This window comes from Zalophus californianus, chromosome 17 (assembly GCF_009762305.2).
Source record: "Zalophus californianus isolate mZalCal1 chromosome 17, mZalCal1.pri.v2, whole genome shotgun sequence".
NCBI lineage: Eukaryota > Metazoa > Chordata > Mammalia > Carnivora > Otariidae > Zalophus > Zalophus californianus.
Window position 1 is genome coordinate 6,702,971 of NC_045611.1, and position 14,165 is coordinate 6,717,135.

Here is a 14,165-nt window from a genome sequence, read left to right on the forward strand (position 1 = left end):
GGGCCGAGGGGGCTGTCGGGGAGGGAAAGGCTGCTTCCACGTCCCTGTGGGTGAGGGAGAAAGCCTCCAGTGCTGTGAGTCACGCCCTGAATCACCAACTGGGGTGTTCTGAGGCCACGTCCTTCCCACGGGTGCGTGTGCGTGCGCGCGTCCACGTGTGCCTGGCCAACTCACCCTCCCAGGCGGCAGCTTGTGCCATTTCCCATCTGTGAACACTGAGGTCCCCCCAACTCTAAGGCCTGTGTAGATCAATGCAGATGGGGTGAGCACTAGACTATGAGGTCACCGAGGGTAACATCCGTTCTCCCTTCCACCTTGGCGACTGAATCCTGGAGTTTCAGCAGTCACACAACTGCCCTGAATTAAGGCTAATCTCGCAGCCAGGTGCGGCCATGTGCTGAACCTGGACAATGGTGTACAGGGAGATGTGTCCACTAGAACTTTCAGGCAAGTCCTGAAAGGGAAAGGGCATGTTCTTTGCTCCTCCTCCTTCTGCTGGTTTGAATGCAGACATGATGGCTAGAGCTTGAGCAGTCTTTTCGGACCATGAGGTGGAAGTCTCATGCCAAGGACAGCGAGGCAGCAGGACAGAAGGAACTGAGATCCCTGAAGACTTGTTAATGGGGCTGGAAAAAGGCACCAACTTCATAGTGCTATTGTGGTGACAAAATGAACTCATAACCCAGTATCTGATACATATATGCTCCATGGATATTAGCTATTATTACTATTACTAACTGGTAACATATTAACATTAATATCAACAATAATCTTTATCATGTTTGGTTTCCTGCACCCTGGTTCCCTGCTGGAAAAGCTGGCCTGTCACATACTACGTTGTTCTTGTTTGCCTCCACGAGACACTGCTGTTCCCCAGTGGGGAGGCCTAAGCACCTTCCTTCCTCCACCCGGCCCCACGGAAGATTGAAACCAACTCACTGTGGACTTGGAGGGCAGTGTTAGCCTAGTGGGCCCGCCTTTCCTTTGCTGCAACAGAAACAGACTGATTACGACCCATTCTTTCCCCTGAGCCTCCATCCTGCACCCCCCCCCATTAACATCACACACAGTGCCAGGTTCATTTCTGGGTGGTACAAGGCAACAACATGGTGGTCTTGTTCTCGGGGCAGACCCTAAGACAAGGTTGGGGTGGAGTTGGTTTATTAGAGAGGGGATCCCAAGAAACACCAGCGGGGGAAGGGAGACAGCGAAGCCCCTTCAGGAAGGGAGTGTTCTCGTACAGCTACCGCTGGGGGCCTCTGGGTCATGTCTCAGAGGTGTCCCACCTGCGTGGAGAGGGAGCAGGGGTATTTACACACCCTCCCCTATCAGCCACTGGGTGAGAGCTGCTCCAGGGGACCAGGGGCATGAGTCTGTTGCCACTCTGAAGTACAGCCCTGGTGCCCTTAAGGAAGGGCCTAAGACACATGGCTAATGTGGGGTGGGGGTGGTGACAGTAACTGGCATACATGACGCTGGGGATGGGGACGCATTCCTGGCACGGCCGAGGAGGAGCTTTGTGCCTGTGGGCCACTGACTTGCCCTCTCTGTGATCGTCTGGAAAGTGGCAGGTGGTAGTCCCGACTTAGCTCTGAGTCTGGAGGAGGACTCACTGGGACAGAGGCCCGTGCAGGTGCAGTGGTCCTGGGCTCTGCCCCCACCGCACCCCAGCTGTGCTCTCTGGCTGGCCCAGCTCTGGAGCCGCGGAGCCGGGCTGTGGACTCACCAGCTCCTTGAGCTCCCGCTGCCGGTCACACAGCTGCTCGTACATGCGCTTGCCCACGCCTGTGCTCTCCAGGGTTGAGATGATCTGCAGCTGGGTGTCGTTGTTGTCGATGATGTTGTATTCCAGCATCAGGCACAGGATCTGCCCAAGAGCAGGGGAGGCACCTTACAGCCAGCCCGAGACTCCGGGCAGGGCTGCTCCTTACAGGCACAGAGGGCCAAACCCCCTCAGCCTGGGCCAACAGCCCCGCGCACCAGGGGACAGGGGTCTATGGATAAGCTCGGCGTGCTCTATGCACCTCAAAATCTTATCCTGAAAACGAGCCACCGTGCTCTCCCCTCTCTGCCTTTCCGGCTGTGTGATATTGGGCAAATCACCATCTGCAGCTTCCCATCCATACAATGGGAACATTCATGCCCACTCAGCTGAGCACAGAGCAGGCCCTTGGCAAATGCATGGAGAAAGGATGCATGCTAGGACCTGAAGGGCTGGGAGAGAGCCCACAAGACTGGATACTTCTTTCCATCCCTAGATTTCCCCCCTTGCCTGGCCCACGGCTGGTGCTCAAGACATGCTCACTGAGTTAAACTGGAGCCCTGGGGACCACCTGCCACATCCTGCCTCCTGGACCTTCGGGCAGCTGCGGGTGTCACTCTTCCCAGCCCTCCTGCCTGGGAGCCCGGGCTTCATGCGAAGGCAGCCCTGCCTCGATTCCCTTCCTGATGACTCTTCCCCTCCCAAGGACAGCCCACCTGGCCCAGGCCCTCATAGCATGGCTCACCTGCCTCCCGGCTCCACCCCCACCCCCCAGTCCCTGCAAGTCCCCTGCACAAGCATCAGGACCCAACCTCCAAGATCCTTACCAGGGCCTGCGGGCGCCTCGCAGGCTTTCCGGGCGCACCCACCCGAGTCCCCAATCTCTTGCCCCTCGACCCAGCCATGCTGGCCTCCTCCCTGTTCTCACGCCACGCCTCCTGCCGCAGGGCCTGGCCTGGACGCTCTGCTCCTGCCTTGTTGTGAACTCCTCGCCCCCAGATCTCACTGCAACGCTCACTGGCAGGGAAGACGCTCTGGGGCTCACATTCTCGGGACGCTCTTCCCACTAAGAGGTGTTCGCAGCCCCAGCCCTAGACGAGGGGCTGGCACTTCTCCCAGCAGAATGTGACACAGTGACATTAGGGGGACGACTGGGGAGGCGCGTGAGGAAGAGCAAGACGGCTTCTGCCTGTCTGCCTTTGGACAGCGGCTCTGGGAGCCTCAGGCTTCTGCGGACTTTGGGAGGAGGCAGACAGGAACTGGGCCAGCCGTGTGCTCCCCGGTGAGTGGGAAGACTGTGGCCCAGACTGCTGCGTGGAGAGAGGCCCGGGGTCCCAGATGCTCCGGCCTCCCCACGAGACGCTGAGCGAGAACCCTGTCAGTTGCGCCCAGTCACCCCAAGATCCGTGAGCCAAATAAGTATCACTATTTTAAGCCCCCGTTGGGGTGCTCTGTTACACAGCAATAGACAAATGGAAGAGAAATCTCCCCTGATCCCTCAGGTCAACACAGATGACAAGTGAAATAGGTAACTTGCAGTGGCAGGCTCGTGCGAGGCTCAGGGCACGCCAGGGCCACACCTCAGCGGCAGCTGTGCTCCAGCTGCGCTCACAGCTCTGGGCTCCTGCAAGGCACTCAGCCAACAAGGACGAAGGCCCAGACAGACAGTGGCCTGGCCAGGGACACGGACCGGCTCCTTACCTCCACCATGGTCTGGTTCCCCCTCAGCGCCAGGAGCATGCAGGGGCCCAGCTTGTTTTCCGCCAGGGAGAGCAGGAATTTTTTGGTCTTGTAACAGGAGCCCATGAGGATGTGCACCTGCAAGGGGAGACGGCCCGTGTGAAGAGCAGGGGCCACCGTGGCGCTGGGGCCCCAGATGCTTGCTTCTGGGGTACCAGAAGGATTCCAAAACCAGAAGGCCTGCCCACCTCCTGCCTGGACGCTTGATCTGAAATGATCGTCAGACCCCTCCCTACAGGGGGATTCAGAAGACCCCCCTCCCTGGCACACGCTCCAATGTGGATGAACCTCAAGGACATGGTGCTAAGTAAGCCAATCACAAAGGACAAATCCTGTAGGATTCCACACATGTGAGGGACCTGGAGCGTCAGACTTGGAGGCAGGAAGTCGAATGGGGGTTGCCAGGGTGGGGGTTGGGCATTAGTGTTTAGGGGGTACAGTGCCACCATATGCAGGACAGAGAACAGCAGGGAGCTCCGCCTCCCCCTTCCCAAACTCTCTGGGAGCTCTAAGAGGTGCTGAGTGATCACCTGCCCCAGAAATCCAGGAATTGGCAAAATCTGCCCCACCTGGGTTACAAGCAGGGCCACCGTTGAGAAAACTGTGTTTCTTCCTGCCGTATCTGGAGGCGCACCCAAGGGCAGGGGACCCCAACCAACAGGGCTGGGGCCCAAGCACTTCGTGCGCTTTCCCCACAGACTTCATAGGATAGCAAACGCCTTTCCATGGCTGGAAACGGCAGCCTGATCATGGGGACCTCTCCCGCGCCCTGCATCTCTATGGAAACGAGGCGCTGCCATCCCAGGGGCTGCCTGCTTCCTTTTCCATGTATATTTTTTCTGCTCCATCATTAACAACTCTGGCACATGGACACAATCTCTCAGGCTGGGAAGCTGCCAGCTGCCCGACTTCTCTCGCACACTGAGTCCCCACATCGAGGGGTGGGGGACCACTGGCTGTTGCCATGGTGAAGCTGTGACATCAGGGGAGCCCTGCTGAGAGGTGAGGGGGCGCAGGCAGGCAGAGGCCAGCACCTCCAGGATGCACAGGGCACTGGAGAGGGGCTCATCAGGCAGCGGGTGAGGAGTGGAGGGCCAGTGCGCAAGGAAGACGCTTTAAAAATAAGTCCCTTTCAAGAAAGACTCCAGAGGCAGCGCCGGATCTGGCGTCACTGCGAGAGCTTCGTGAGCTGCAGGCCCCGCTGAACGGGTGGCCCAGCAGAGAGACGAGACCAACTGCAGGTGGTTGTGCGCTAGGCCCTGGCTGGGCACCCCACGTCCACTGTCACGTGCAAAGGCATGGTGAGCCCGAGAAGCCGGCCCTCCGCTCCTGGCTTACAGATGAGGCGGCGAAGCCCAGGGCGCCACGCCAGTGTGTATCAGAGCCGCCATCTGAGTCGTGTTTTCTTGGGGTTGGGAACACGCAGAGTCCCAGGGCCCAGTTGGCCGCGTCAGCAAGCAGGACAGCCGAGGTTCCCGGCCACCGGGAGGGGAGCGTGTGCCCCCTTCAGGAGACGTGCATGCTGCTACTGGCAGAAGGGGTTGGCTCTGGACAGTGTGGGCTTGGGTCACGGGAGGGATGTGGAGGCCGAAGGCCTGTGTGAGCTCGGGCAGGCCACCACACCTCCCTAGGCTGCTTCGACACCGGCATGCTTAAGGCGGAAGGCGGAAGATGAAGAAACAGCACACGTGAGGTGCCCGGCACAAAGAAAGCACTGGAAGTCACTGGGGGTGCCGTTACTGGTTTGGTGACCTCGTATCTCTCATCTCCAGGGTGAGACGATCATCCTGACCTTGGCTTTTCAGGCAAAGGTCAGGCGAGCCAGTGGGTCTGCAGTGCCTTCTGGAACCCCTGTGCACACCAAGCCCTCCGTGGCCAGACCTGAATGCTGCAGCTACAATTAGCAGTGCGCGCTTGGGCGGGGGGCGCCTCGGGCTTCAGCCGCCTTGTCTGCGAGGTGTCACTGCCGCACGGAGCTGAGTGGGGCTGTGCGCGAGCAGGAGTTTCGAGGCCCTGGCTGGGTGCCCGCTCAGGTGAGAGATGGAAGGCAACACGTGTGGTCGTCCCCTTCATCACCCTCCTCAGCCTCGATGCAGTCTGGGGGTTCCCAGGCTGGCTGCCCCTGCCGGATCGGGGCAGCTCTGGCCTCGTCCGATGGGCAAGCCTGGGGCCCGCCCGCCGCGCCCAGGGAGGGGCCCGCCCCACATACCATGCTGGCAAACAGCTCGCCGTCGTCGTCACAGGCCACCCCTCCGGGGCTGTAGAGCTGGAACCAGCCGTCTTTGCCCGCCCGCACGCTCAGCAGGCACGAGTGCACCTGCGCAGGGGAGGGGCACAGTGGTCAGTCCCCGGGGGCCCCAGGGAGCCCGGCAGATGGTAAAGGCTCGGACAAGTCCCGCAGTTAGAAGGCTTGTTTCACTTCTAGTCCAGCGACTCCCACCTCCTACTAAATACCATGGAAGGCCTTTTGGGGAAGTGTGGTTTCCATAAACTGGGGAACTCCAGCCATTCACCTTCAGCTCCAAAGGACGAAGGGCCAGGCCCGGCTTGGTTAGTTGCCCTGAACAAAAGCAAGTCTGTGGCCAAACCACGGGGGAGAGAGGCTCCGAGCAACTGTTCAGACTCAGTCCCCTTTTCTCTTATGCCCCTCGGGGGGGGGGTACGGGGGGAGCGCTTTTCTCTCCCTTCTCTCTGTGCCCTCAGCTCCCTCTGAACGTCCTGCTCACTCTCAGGGCACCCGCCCCCTCCACTCCTGGGGGTCTGCACCTCCTGCTGGGTCCTTGCCTCTCCCTGGAAGGCTCTCTGTCCAGGGTGGGACAGTTGTGTGCACAAGCGCAGCTCTTGAGGTCTCAGCCGCCCTCCCAGAGCTGCGCGTGTGTGTGGTGGGCGTGTGAGTGTGTGCGTGCGCGGAAGGAACTCCACACACACCTCGGCCCCTCCTGTAACTGGAGAGAGAGAGAGAGAGAGAAGCAGAGGCCTTTGTTTCTTCCCCTCCTCCCTGTCCTCAGAAGAGAGCTGAGAGATGTCCCGATCATTTCCTTCAGGAGTGAAGGACAATTTGCTGCCAAAAGCCACTTACTCACAGATATTCAATCGGTCACAACCCACACACGAGTAAACAGAAAACAGAGGCAGTGGGGCTTTGATTTTTCCCTCGGAGTTGGAAGAATATCAAATGTTAATTTGTCTACTTCAAAGAAATATGGAATCAAGAGTATGAAACTCTACTCAGCAAATACATCAAACGATTTATAACTCTGGTTTCTTCAGGAGGAAGGTGGGAGGGGGAAGGAGGAAGCGAAACAGAATCAAAGGGAGAGGCGCACGGGAGCCCGGAGCAAGGCCTGGTGAGGGGCCCGCTGGGGGCAGGGCCTCCCCCGCAGGGTGGGCCCCTCGCTCACCAGTCCCCCCGGGGCCTTGCGGATGGTACCGGGCTTGGAAAGCTCCCTGCCAGCACTTGGCTCTGCCTCTCCACTCTGGGAAAAAGCCGGGACCCCTTTTACTCTTCAGCTTCAAAGTCTGTGCTGGAACGAAAGGCTCACTTTCCAGGGGAATTCTGAGAATCTGTCTTTACACGCGGTGAAGGAAGGCTTAGACCGGTACCGGTATCCGACCACTTAAGAGCTCCCTATCTGCCAGTTTGCTTGTTCTCACTGCACCTGGGGACAACTTTGGGAATCAGGGTTTAGAATCAAGGTGTTTTAGAACTTGATCCTTCTAGAACGGTTTTACAGTGGGGCCTGAAGAAAGAATATTCTGGTTTCATCAAGAAGAAGAAATCATTTCCTCCTCTGCCCATCCTTAACCTCCCGCTGCACTGGGGGTACATGTGTCCTGGTCTGTCTCCACCTGGAAGCCAGATCCCCTCACATCCCAGGGTCCTGGCCCAGAGAGAAGGGGGCTGCGAGCTCCATGGGGCAAGGCCAGCTTCCTGCTCATTTCTGCAGCCCCGTCCGGCCCAGTGTGTCCGCTGCAGAGCTGGGCACTGAATAGACTCTGGAGCCACACTCCCTGGGTTTGGGTCCTGCTTTGGCCAGGTACCAGCTGTGTGACCGTGGGGATGTCCCTCAACTTCAGGTTTCTCAACTCTAAGAGGGAGGTACTTCCGACGTAAATGGGGGTGATGACAGAATCTACTCGTGCTTGTGATGGGGGTTCAAGGAGAAAACACACGTGCCTGATACAGGGTGAGGCCCGAGGCAAGGCTGGCTGTCGCTACACTGATACAGTGGATGGAGGAACCCAGGCCACAGTCCTTGCTCACACAGCCTCTGGCGGGGCTGGGGGAAGCTGAGCTCTCCCTGAAGCCCAGATACTGGAGGGATAGAGTGGCCCCTCAGGGAGGCCCGCAGCCATCATGCTCGGGAAATGAAAGCCAGCTCAGATCCCAGCTCAGATGTCTTCCCTGGTTTGCTAATTCTCAGAACGGCAGCCTAATGAGGACCCACTGCTGTCCTGGAGTTGGCTGGGAACCCCTGTGGCAGGCTGCACCTAAAGCAAGACCTGTGCTCCAAGAAGAAACCGCCAGCTGCTGGGAAACCACCTCTGGCGAGCCTGAGTGTATAGGAAAGGACTGACATCACGGGCCGGGCACCCCCCATCACAGGCAGGTGGCTGTGTTTATGCACAAGGCAAGGAGCCTTTGTAAACTGTTCTGAATGCCCGTGGGAGACAAGGAGGCCCTGGCAGAAGGCTACAGAAGGCTCAGAGAGGCCCACAGGCGTCCTGCCGTAGCCCTGACAGGGTGCCTTCGAGGGAGTGAGGGAGGCCTCACCTCTTGTCGTGGGTCTTCAGCGAACCTCTGAATCACGTACTTCAGTTCCCTGAAAGAGACGGGGTGGTGGCAGAGTCATTCCCCGGGTCCCGGTTCGCGTGCACCACGATGGGGGCTAAGGAGAGGGCCGGGGCGCGGGGAGCCGAACAGAGCTGGCCGGGGTTGGGAAACACCCGGACAGACCTGGACATGTGGTGCAGAACTTCCAAGAGGAGCCATGGCTGCCTCCCAGAGTGCATGGGACCGAGAAGGGGCTGGAAGGAGGGCTGGCCGAGGGGGGACGGCCTCGGGAGAGAGGACATTTGCACTGGAAGGAGGTAACGAGGGCGTTGCCCCAATACTCACTTGGTGAACTTCTCATGTGCGAGAGCTCTGTAACAAAAACAGAGGGAAAACTGCAGTTAGCGGGGTGCTTTTGAAACCCACAATGATCCACAGATCTTCCTCTGGGGACGGTGAGGCTTTGTCTGATCCGAAGAATGAGGAGGAAGTTGAGAATGAAACACGGACATTTTGTCCCTCCTTGAAACTGCACAACAAAGGCCTCCTTTGATGAGGCCAAGACTGTAGGAACGGGACTAGACGGAGCCCCCCGGGCCCCCGGGGCCCGCACCTGTGGACAGCGGCAGCGCTGAGCGGACGGCCCGTGACCCAGGTGTGCTCGGTAATTGTTCCACCGAGAAGGTGCGGCCGCGCTAATTATGCTGTACGTCAGGGGAGCGTTCGGGGACCATTCTCCAAGTGAATTGCATCATGGGCCCACTGTCACGTGTGTCTCTGGGGCCGTGGGGACAGCGAATGCAGCCAATGACGCCATTGCTCTTTGGAGACAGCCATGGCTCTCAGGAGTCAGATTTCTCCGGTCTTGAGTCCTGGGGGCCCCAGGGACCGGCCAGGCCAGCAAATGGGGCAATTACCGGGTGTAATGTCCCCTTTGGAGAGCCGCATTTCATAAACACAGGCTCGTTAATCAGCTCCTGAGAGAGCCCCGAGCTGCCTCCTGAGGCCTGGCTTCTCCATATCTGTCAAAACAGAGACCTGGAGGCATTTTAGGGCCTGGTTATTCAGACAAAGCCTTCTCTCCTCAGGCCATTATCCACCAGTTTTCTCCCTATTTTCCTCGGATAAATTCAATATTGAGATAAGGGCTGGCAAGGGAGACGAAGGGCCCATTTCTGGCCCAACTCGCCGTGGAACACAAGGAAATAATCGTAATGGGCGCAATAAGAGCGTGTTCAGCATATCGCCGTAAGGCCCAGAAAGCAATTCCACGTGCATTATCCTGTGATTTTTGCTGTGGCCTTTGGAGAGCGCACAGGCAGGTAGTCCTGGTCCCATCTGAGGCATAATCAAAATCGCTAACTTCACTGCATGAAGGCACGGTGGGGAGGGCTTTGTCTGCCTTCTCAGCTCAGTGAATCCTTGTAATGTTGCCATGAGGTAACCTCCCCATTTTTCGGGGTGGGGGGTGGTGGTGCCTCCCCAGGGGTCCCACAGCCGAAGACCAACCTCTCCCTCTCCCACCACTGTCCCTGGTGTTCCTGGGGTGACCTGTGGACAACTGAGGTCAGAGACCGGTGTGGGACTTACTCTTTGGGGAATGGAATGGGTTGAAGCAAGCTGGCCAGGGACGGTCTCCAGTCATCGTAGTCGGACCTGGAGAGAGAGGGGGCGACAGTCAGGTTCCGACTGGACAAGGAGAGGCTCACCGTGTGCTGTCACAGATGGCCCACGAAGGGGTGAGGGTCTGGCAGAGACTCCCATGGGCTTTGTCCCGCTTTCAGGGAGCTGGGGAGACAAGCAGCTGGTGTCTACGGGCCTGACAGACAGAACCTGTCCCGAGACTTCCTTATGGCAACCAAAGGGGCCAGCCCTCTGGCTCTACCCCTCCCCTTTCATCCCACTTCACCTCTGCACCGCGGTTACCAGATCGTTCCTTCCGACTTTTGAATTATCGGGCTGAGATCCTCACCCCAGTACCTTAGACTGTGTCTGTATTTGAAGACACAGATGTGATGAAGGCAAAAATGGGGCCACTAGCCCAGTGTGACTAGCATCCTAATGTGGCGAGGAGACCAGGACACACACACACACACACACACACACATGCACAGAGGGAAGACCCTATGAGGATATGGGAAGAAGGCAGCTCACTGCAGGCCCAGGAGAGAGACCCCAGAGGAAACCGACCCTGCCCACGCCATGATTTCACACTTCCAGCTTCCAGAACTGCCAGAAAATAAATGTCTGTTGCCGAAGCCACCTGGTCTGTGTAATTTTGTTGCGGCCGCCCGAGCTGACTAGCAGAGGAGGCTTATGTTGGGAATGCAAAAGCATTCTCATCTTTGACCAGAACTGAGGAGCAAATGTATAGACTCATTCATAAAAAATAATAAACATGTGCTATTTATTTGCAGTTTGGGTCAACCCGCCTGACTTATCAGATGCTTCTCCTCCTATGTCCAGATAACAGTGTTTTAACAAAACAGTCCCTTCGAATGACAGTAGTAACAACGGGGAGAGTTAAGTGAAACGGAACAAAACCCAGCAGCTAGGGCAGCGCCAGCACGTTGTGCCTGCGCTGCATGATGCCAAGAGCTTTACCTCTGTTCACTTACTCCTCACACTGAAGTAACTAAGCTCGGCCCCATTCAACAGGTGAGGAAACCGAGGCTCCGAGAAGTTAACTGTGCAAGGTAACACAGCTGTGGTGGATGAGAAATCAAATCCAGCCTTGCCCTCGCCAGCTCTGACAGACGGCAGCTGAGGCCTCAGGTGGGACCAGGCACTGGAGGGTCCTGCCCCGACCCCGGCCTGGGATGGACTGTTCGAGAACAGGGACGTTGGCATGAATGACTTGCCAAGCACCCACTGCGTGTCTGGACCGCTGAGACCGTGGGATCAGCCCGACTACCACGAATCTGTGTTACAGGCGGGGAGCGGTTCAGTTACTGGCGAGGTGACCGCAGAGTTGCGCCGCAGAGGGAGGTCCCAGGAAGGGAAGCAACAGCTCCTGGAGGCCGCTGCGGAGTCAGCAGGGCTCCCCCCCATCCCAGCTTCTTGCCCCCGAGGAGGAGCCAGGAGGGTCAGGAGCAGGGGAAGGAACACGTGGGGCATGGCAGCACCTCAGTCTGAGGATGGACGGGCCTTTACCAGGCCCTAGAGTGTTCACATGTGCCCCGCTTAACACTCATAGATGCCCCCCGAGGCCCTGAATTCCGACACCCCATTTTGCAGGACAACAAGGCCCACAGATGTTTCATATTTGTACAAATCATCAGCTAGTACTTTGGATTTGACCTCAGGTGCTTCTGGGGCTGTGACTTCTTCTTGCCCCACCCAGAGGCTATACCTGGTACGGCCCCTGACCTGGGTTCTCCTATTACTCTGGTTTTGGGGACTGTGCTGGAAAGCGAACCCAGAGGTAGCTAGTTCTCACCGACCATCCTAAGCCAGCCAGGCACCTCTGCAGCCTCACACACAGCGGTGGCGCCCCTGGAGCAGCCCCGCCCATGCGGAAGACTTCCGGGTGCCCAGGTGCACGCACACCTTGCTCACAGCCGCCCTGGGAGGGGCCGCCTCTTATCTCTGCACCTGTCGGGCTGGGCACCAGGCCAGGCAGATGGCTGGTGCCCGAGAGAGGCCTGTTGAGCTGCGGACCCAGCACACGCTAGGGAGAGGCAGCGGGGGTCCGGGGTTCACTCCCAAGTCGAAGGGGATGTTGACAAGTGGAACAGCGTGCATCCTCAGCTGCGCACTTGGGCGCGGTCTGACCTGGATCCTGTCTTGGTTGGGGCAGGAAGCTGGATTCTGGCAGGCGCGGGTATCTGAACCCTTCATCCAATGGCCTGTGTTGGGGTGGGTGGTGCTACAGTCGGACCCCTACTGACATCTGGCACTGCCCACAGGAGGGGCCCTGACAGTGCCTGGATGGCCTGGGCAGAGGAAAGGACCCTGAATCGTGGGCCTGTGGCACTGGGGCTCCCTTCCATTGAGACTCTGGTGTTTCTCAAGCTTCTTACCACCATCTGCTGGTGCTCCTGTGGCACGCCCCCACCCCTGCCCTGAGGAGCTCTCTCGACATTTGTCCCTGTTGTCCCAATATGCACGTATCTGTTTCCGTGCCGTACGTCTGTACTTTACACCAAAAGACAGTTGAGATCCTCTCATCCCCAGGAACTAGTATGCGCCCCCACCACCAAGGCACTGTTTACATAACCCCCGGGTGACAGCCCTTTCCTGCCCTCCCTTCTTGCAGATACTCCAGTGAGAAAGTGGCAGCCTTCAGAATCCAGCTCCCACCCTGGAAAAGAATTCCCAGAAGCGTCTGGTGGCCTGAGCTAAGTCCTAACAGTGCCACTTGTGGAGGTTTGCGGAGCACTCGTGAGGCCGTGCACTGGGCCAAAACTTGCTCATGGACTCCTCAGAATTGGCACTCGAGTTACCTGCCTTACGGTGAGAGTGAGGCCCCACCTGAGTCCAGACAGCTGGGAAGTGGGGAGATGGGATCCACAGCCGGGTCCTTGGACCCCAGTGCCCGAGGCTGGGCATGAGCTCTGTGTGCCAGGTGGCCGGGCCCAGCGAGCCCACAGGCCCACTGGCCTCACGGCAGGATGTGGAGACCCCTTTTGACCCCAAACCTATGTGCTTCTTTTTTGGGGGGGGAGTCATTGATTTTTGTGGCAAGCCTGTCTTCCCTCTAAACCCCTCCCCATAAGCCCCCTCACCCTGATTCATGGTTTCCAGAAAAATCTAGAAGTAACAGGAGCAAACACTATAGACAGAGCTTGTTGGGAGCAGAGGCTCTTCCAAATGCACACATGGATCAGCCCCTGCGTCCCTCCGAGAAACCTGCTGAGCTGGATGCACTTGCCACCCCCATCCTACAGACGTGAGAACCCTCGGGGTAAGCGCTGGCCCAGGGTTGCACCGCCCCCAGGAGCCTGACCCCAGGAGCCTGACCCCAGGAGCCTGGCCCCAGGAGCCTGGCCCCCACGTCCGCAGGCCCAGGGTCGCACCGCCCCCAGGAGCCTGACCCCAGGAGCCTGGCCCCAGGAGCCTGCCCCCCCACGTCCGCAGGCCCAGGGTCGCACCGCCCCCAGGAGCCTGACCCCAGGAGCCTGGCCCCAGGAGCCTGCCCCCCCACGTCCGCAGGCCCAGGGTCGCACCGCCCCCAGGAGCCTGACCCCAGGAGCCTGACCCCAGGAGCCTGGCCCCCACGTCTGCAGGCCCAGGGTCGCACCACCCCCAGGAGCCCGACCCCAGGAGCCTGGCCCCCACGTCCGCAGGCCTGTTCACTGGGCGGCACGACGTCACGTCTCCTGCCCCCACCTACACAGAAGGCCACTTCCCTCTATCGAAAAAGGCACTTACTAGTTTTTCTTTGGCTTAAAAAAAAATAAAACATGTCCTATGTAGAAATGCCACTAAATACAGAAAACCCTGAGGAGACTTTAAATCGCTCCTTATCAGTGGGTATCAGAGGCCACGGAGCCGGGGCCTTCAGGGCAGCAACACAGCCTGGCCTGGGTTCACTCCTGAGCAGAAGGGGACTTCAACGAGCCCATTCCGCACAATGGTGCGTGTTGCCTGCACTCCCCGGGCCCTAAACTCAGGCTCCCCTGCCTCGAGCTAGGCCTCCTGCAGGCTCCATCCTGGCAGTTCACACAGGACTGCGAGTGGGGGACACGGGCATGAAGAGAAAGAGGGCACTGGACATCCTTCCTGCCTCAGCCAGGCCCAGTTCTGAGTCTGCAGTTAGCTCCTGGCCCTGCTCCAAATGCCCGGGCTGACCAGTCTGGGGGTGCAAAGTAGGTGTGCTGGGCAGAGGCTGGGTGCCAGGGGCTAGCCAAGCCCAAGGGGTGGGGTGTGGGCTGCCCATGGCCAGCA

General features: G+C 58.7%; 1 protein-coding gene across 2 annotated transcripts in view; it reads right to left on the reverse strand.

Moving 5' to 3' along the window:
* LOC113936058 (c-Maf inducing protein) overlaps positions 1-14,165 on the reverse strand; it is a 230,248-nt gene that overhangs the window by 6,899 nt on the left and 209,184 nt on the right. The window contains exons 11-17 of one of the 2 annotated variants that reach the window (XM_027618941.2): positions 9,867-9,932; positions 8,622-8,648; positions 8,277-8,325; positions 5,712-5,819; positions 3,464-3,580; positions 1,727-1,867; positions 940-987 (exon numbers count right to left, since the gene is read on the reverse strand). In XM_027618941.2, coding sequence (XP_027474742.1) covers positions 940-987; positions 1,727-1,867; positions 3,464-3,580; positions 5,712-5,819; positions 8,277-8,325; positions 8,622-8,648; positions 9,867-9,932 — 556 coding nt within the window. The remainder of the gene's footprint in view (positions 1-939; positions 988-1,726; positions 1,868-3,463; positions 3,581-5,711; positions 5,820-8,276; positions 8,326-8,621; positions 8,649-9,866; positions 9,933-14,165) is intronic. The other variant, XM_027618942.2, reaches the window with a different exon arrangement.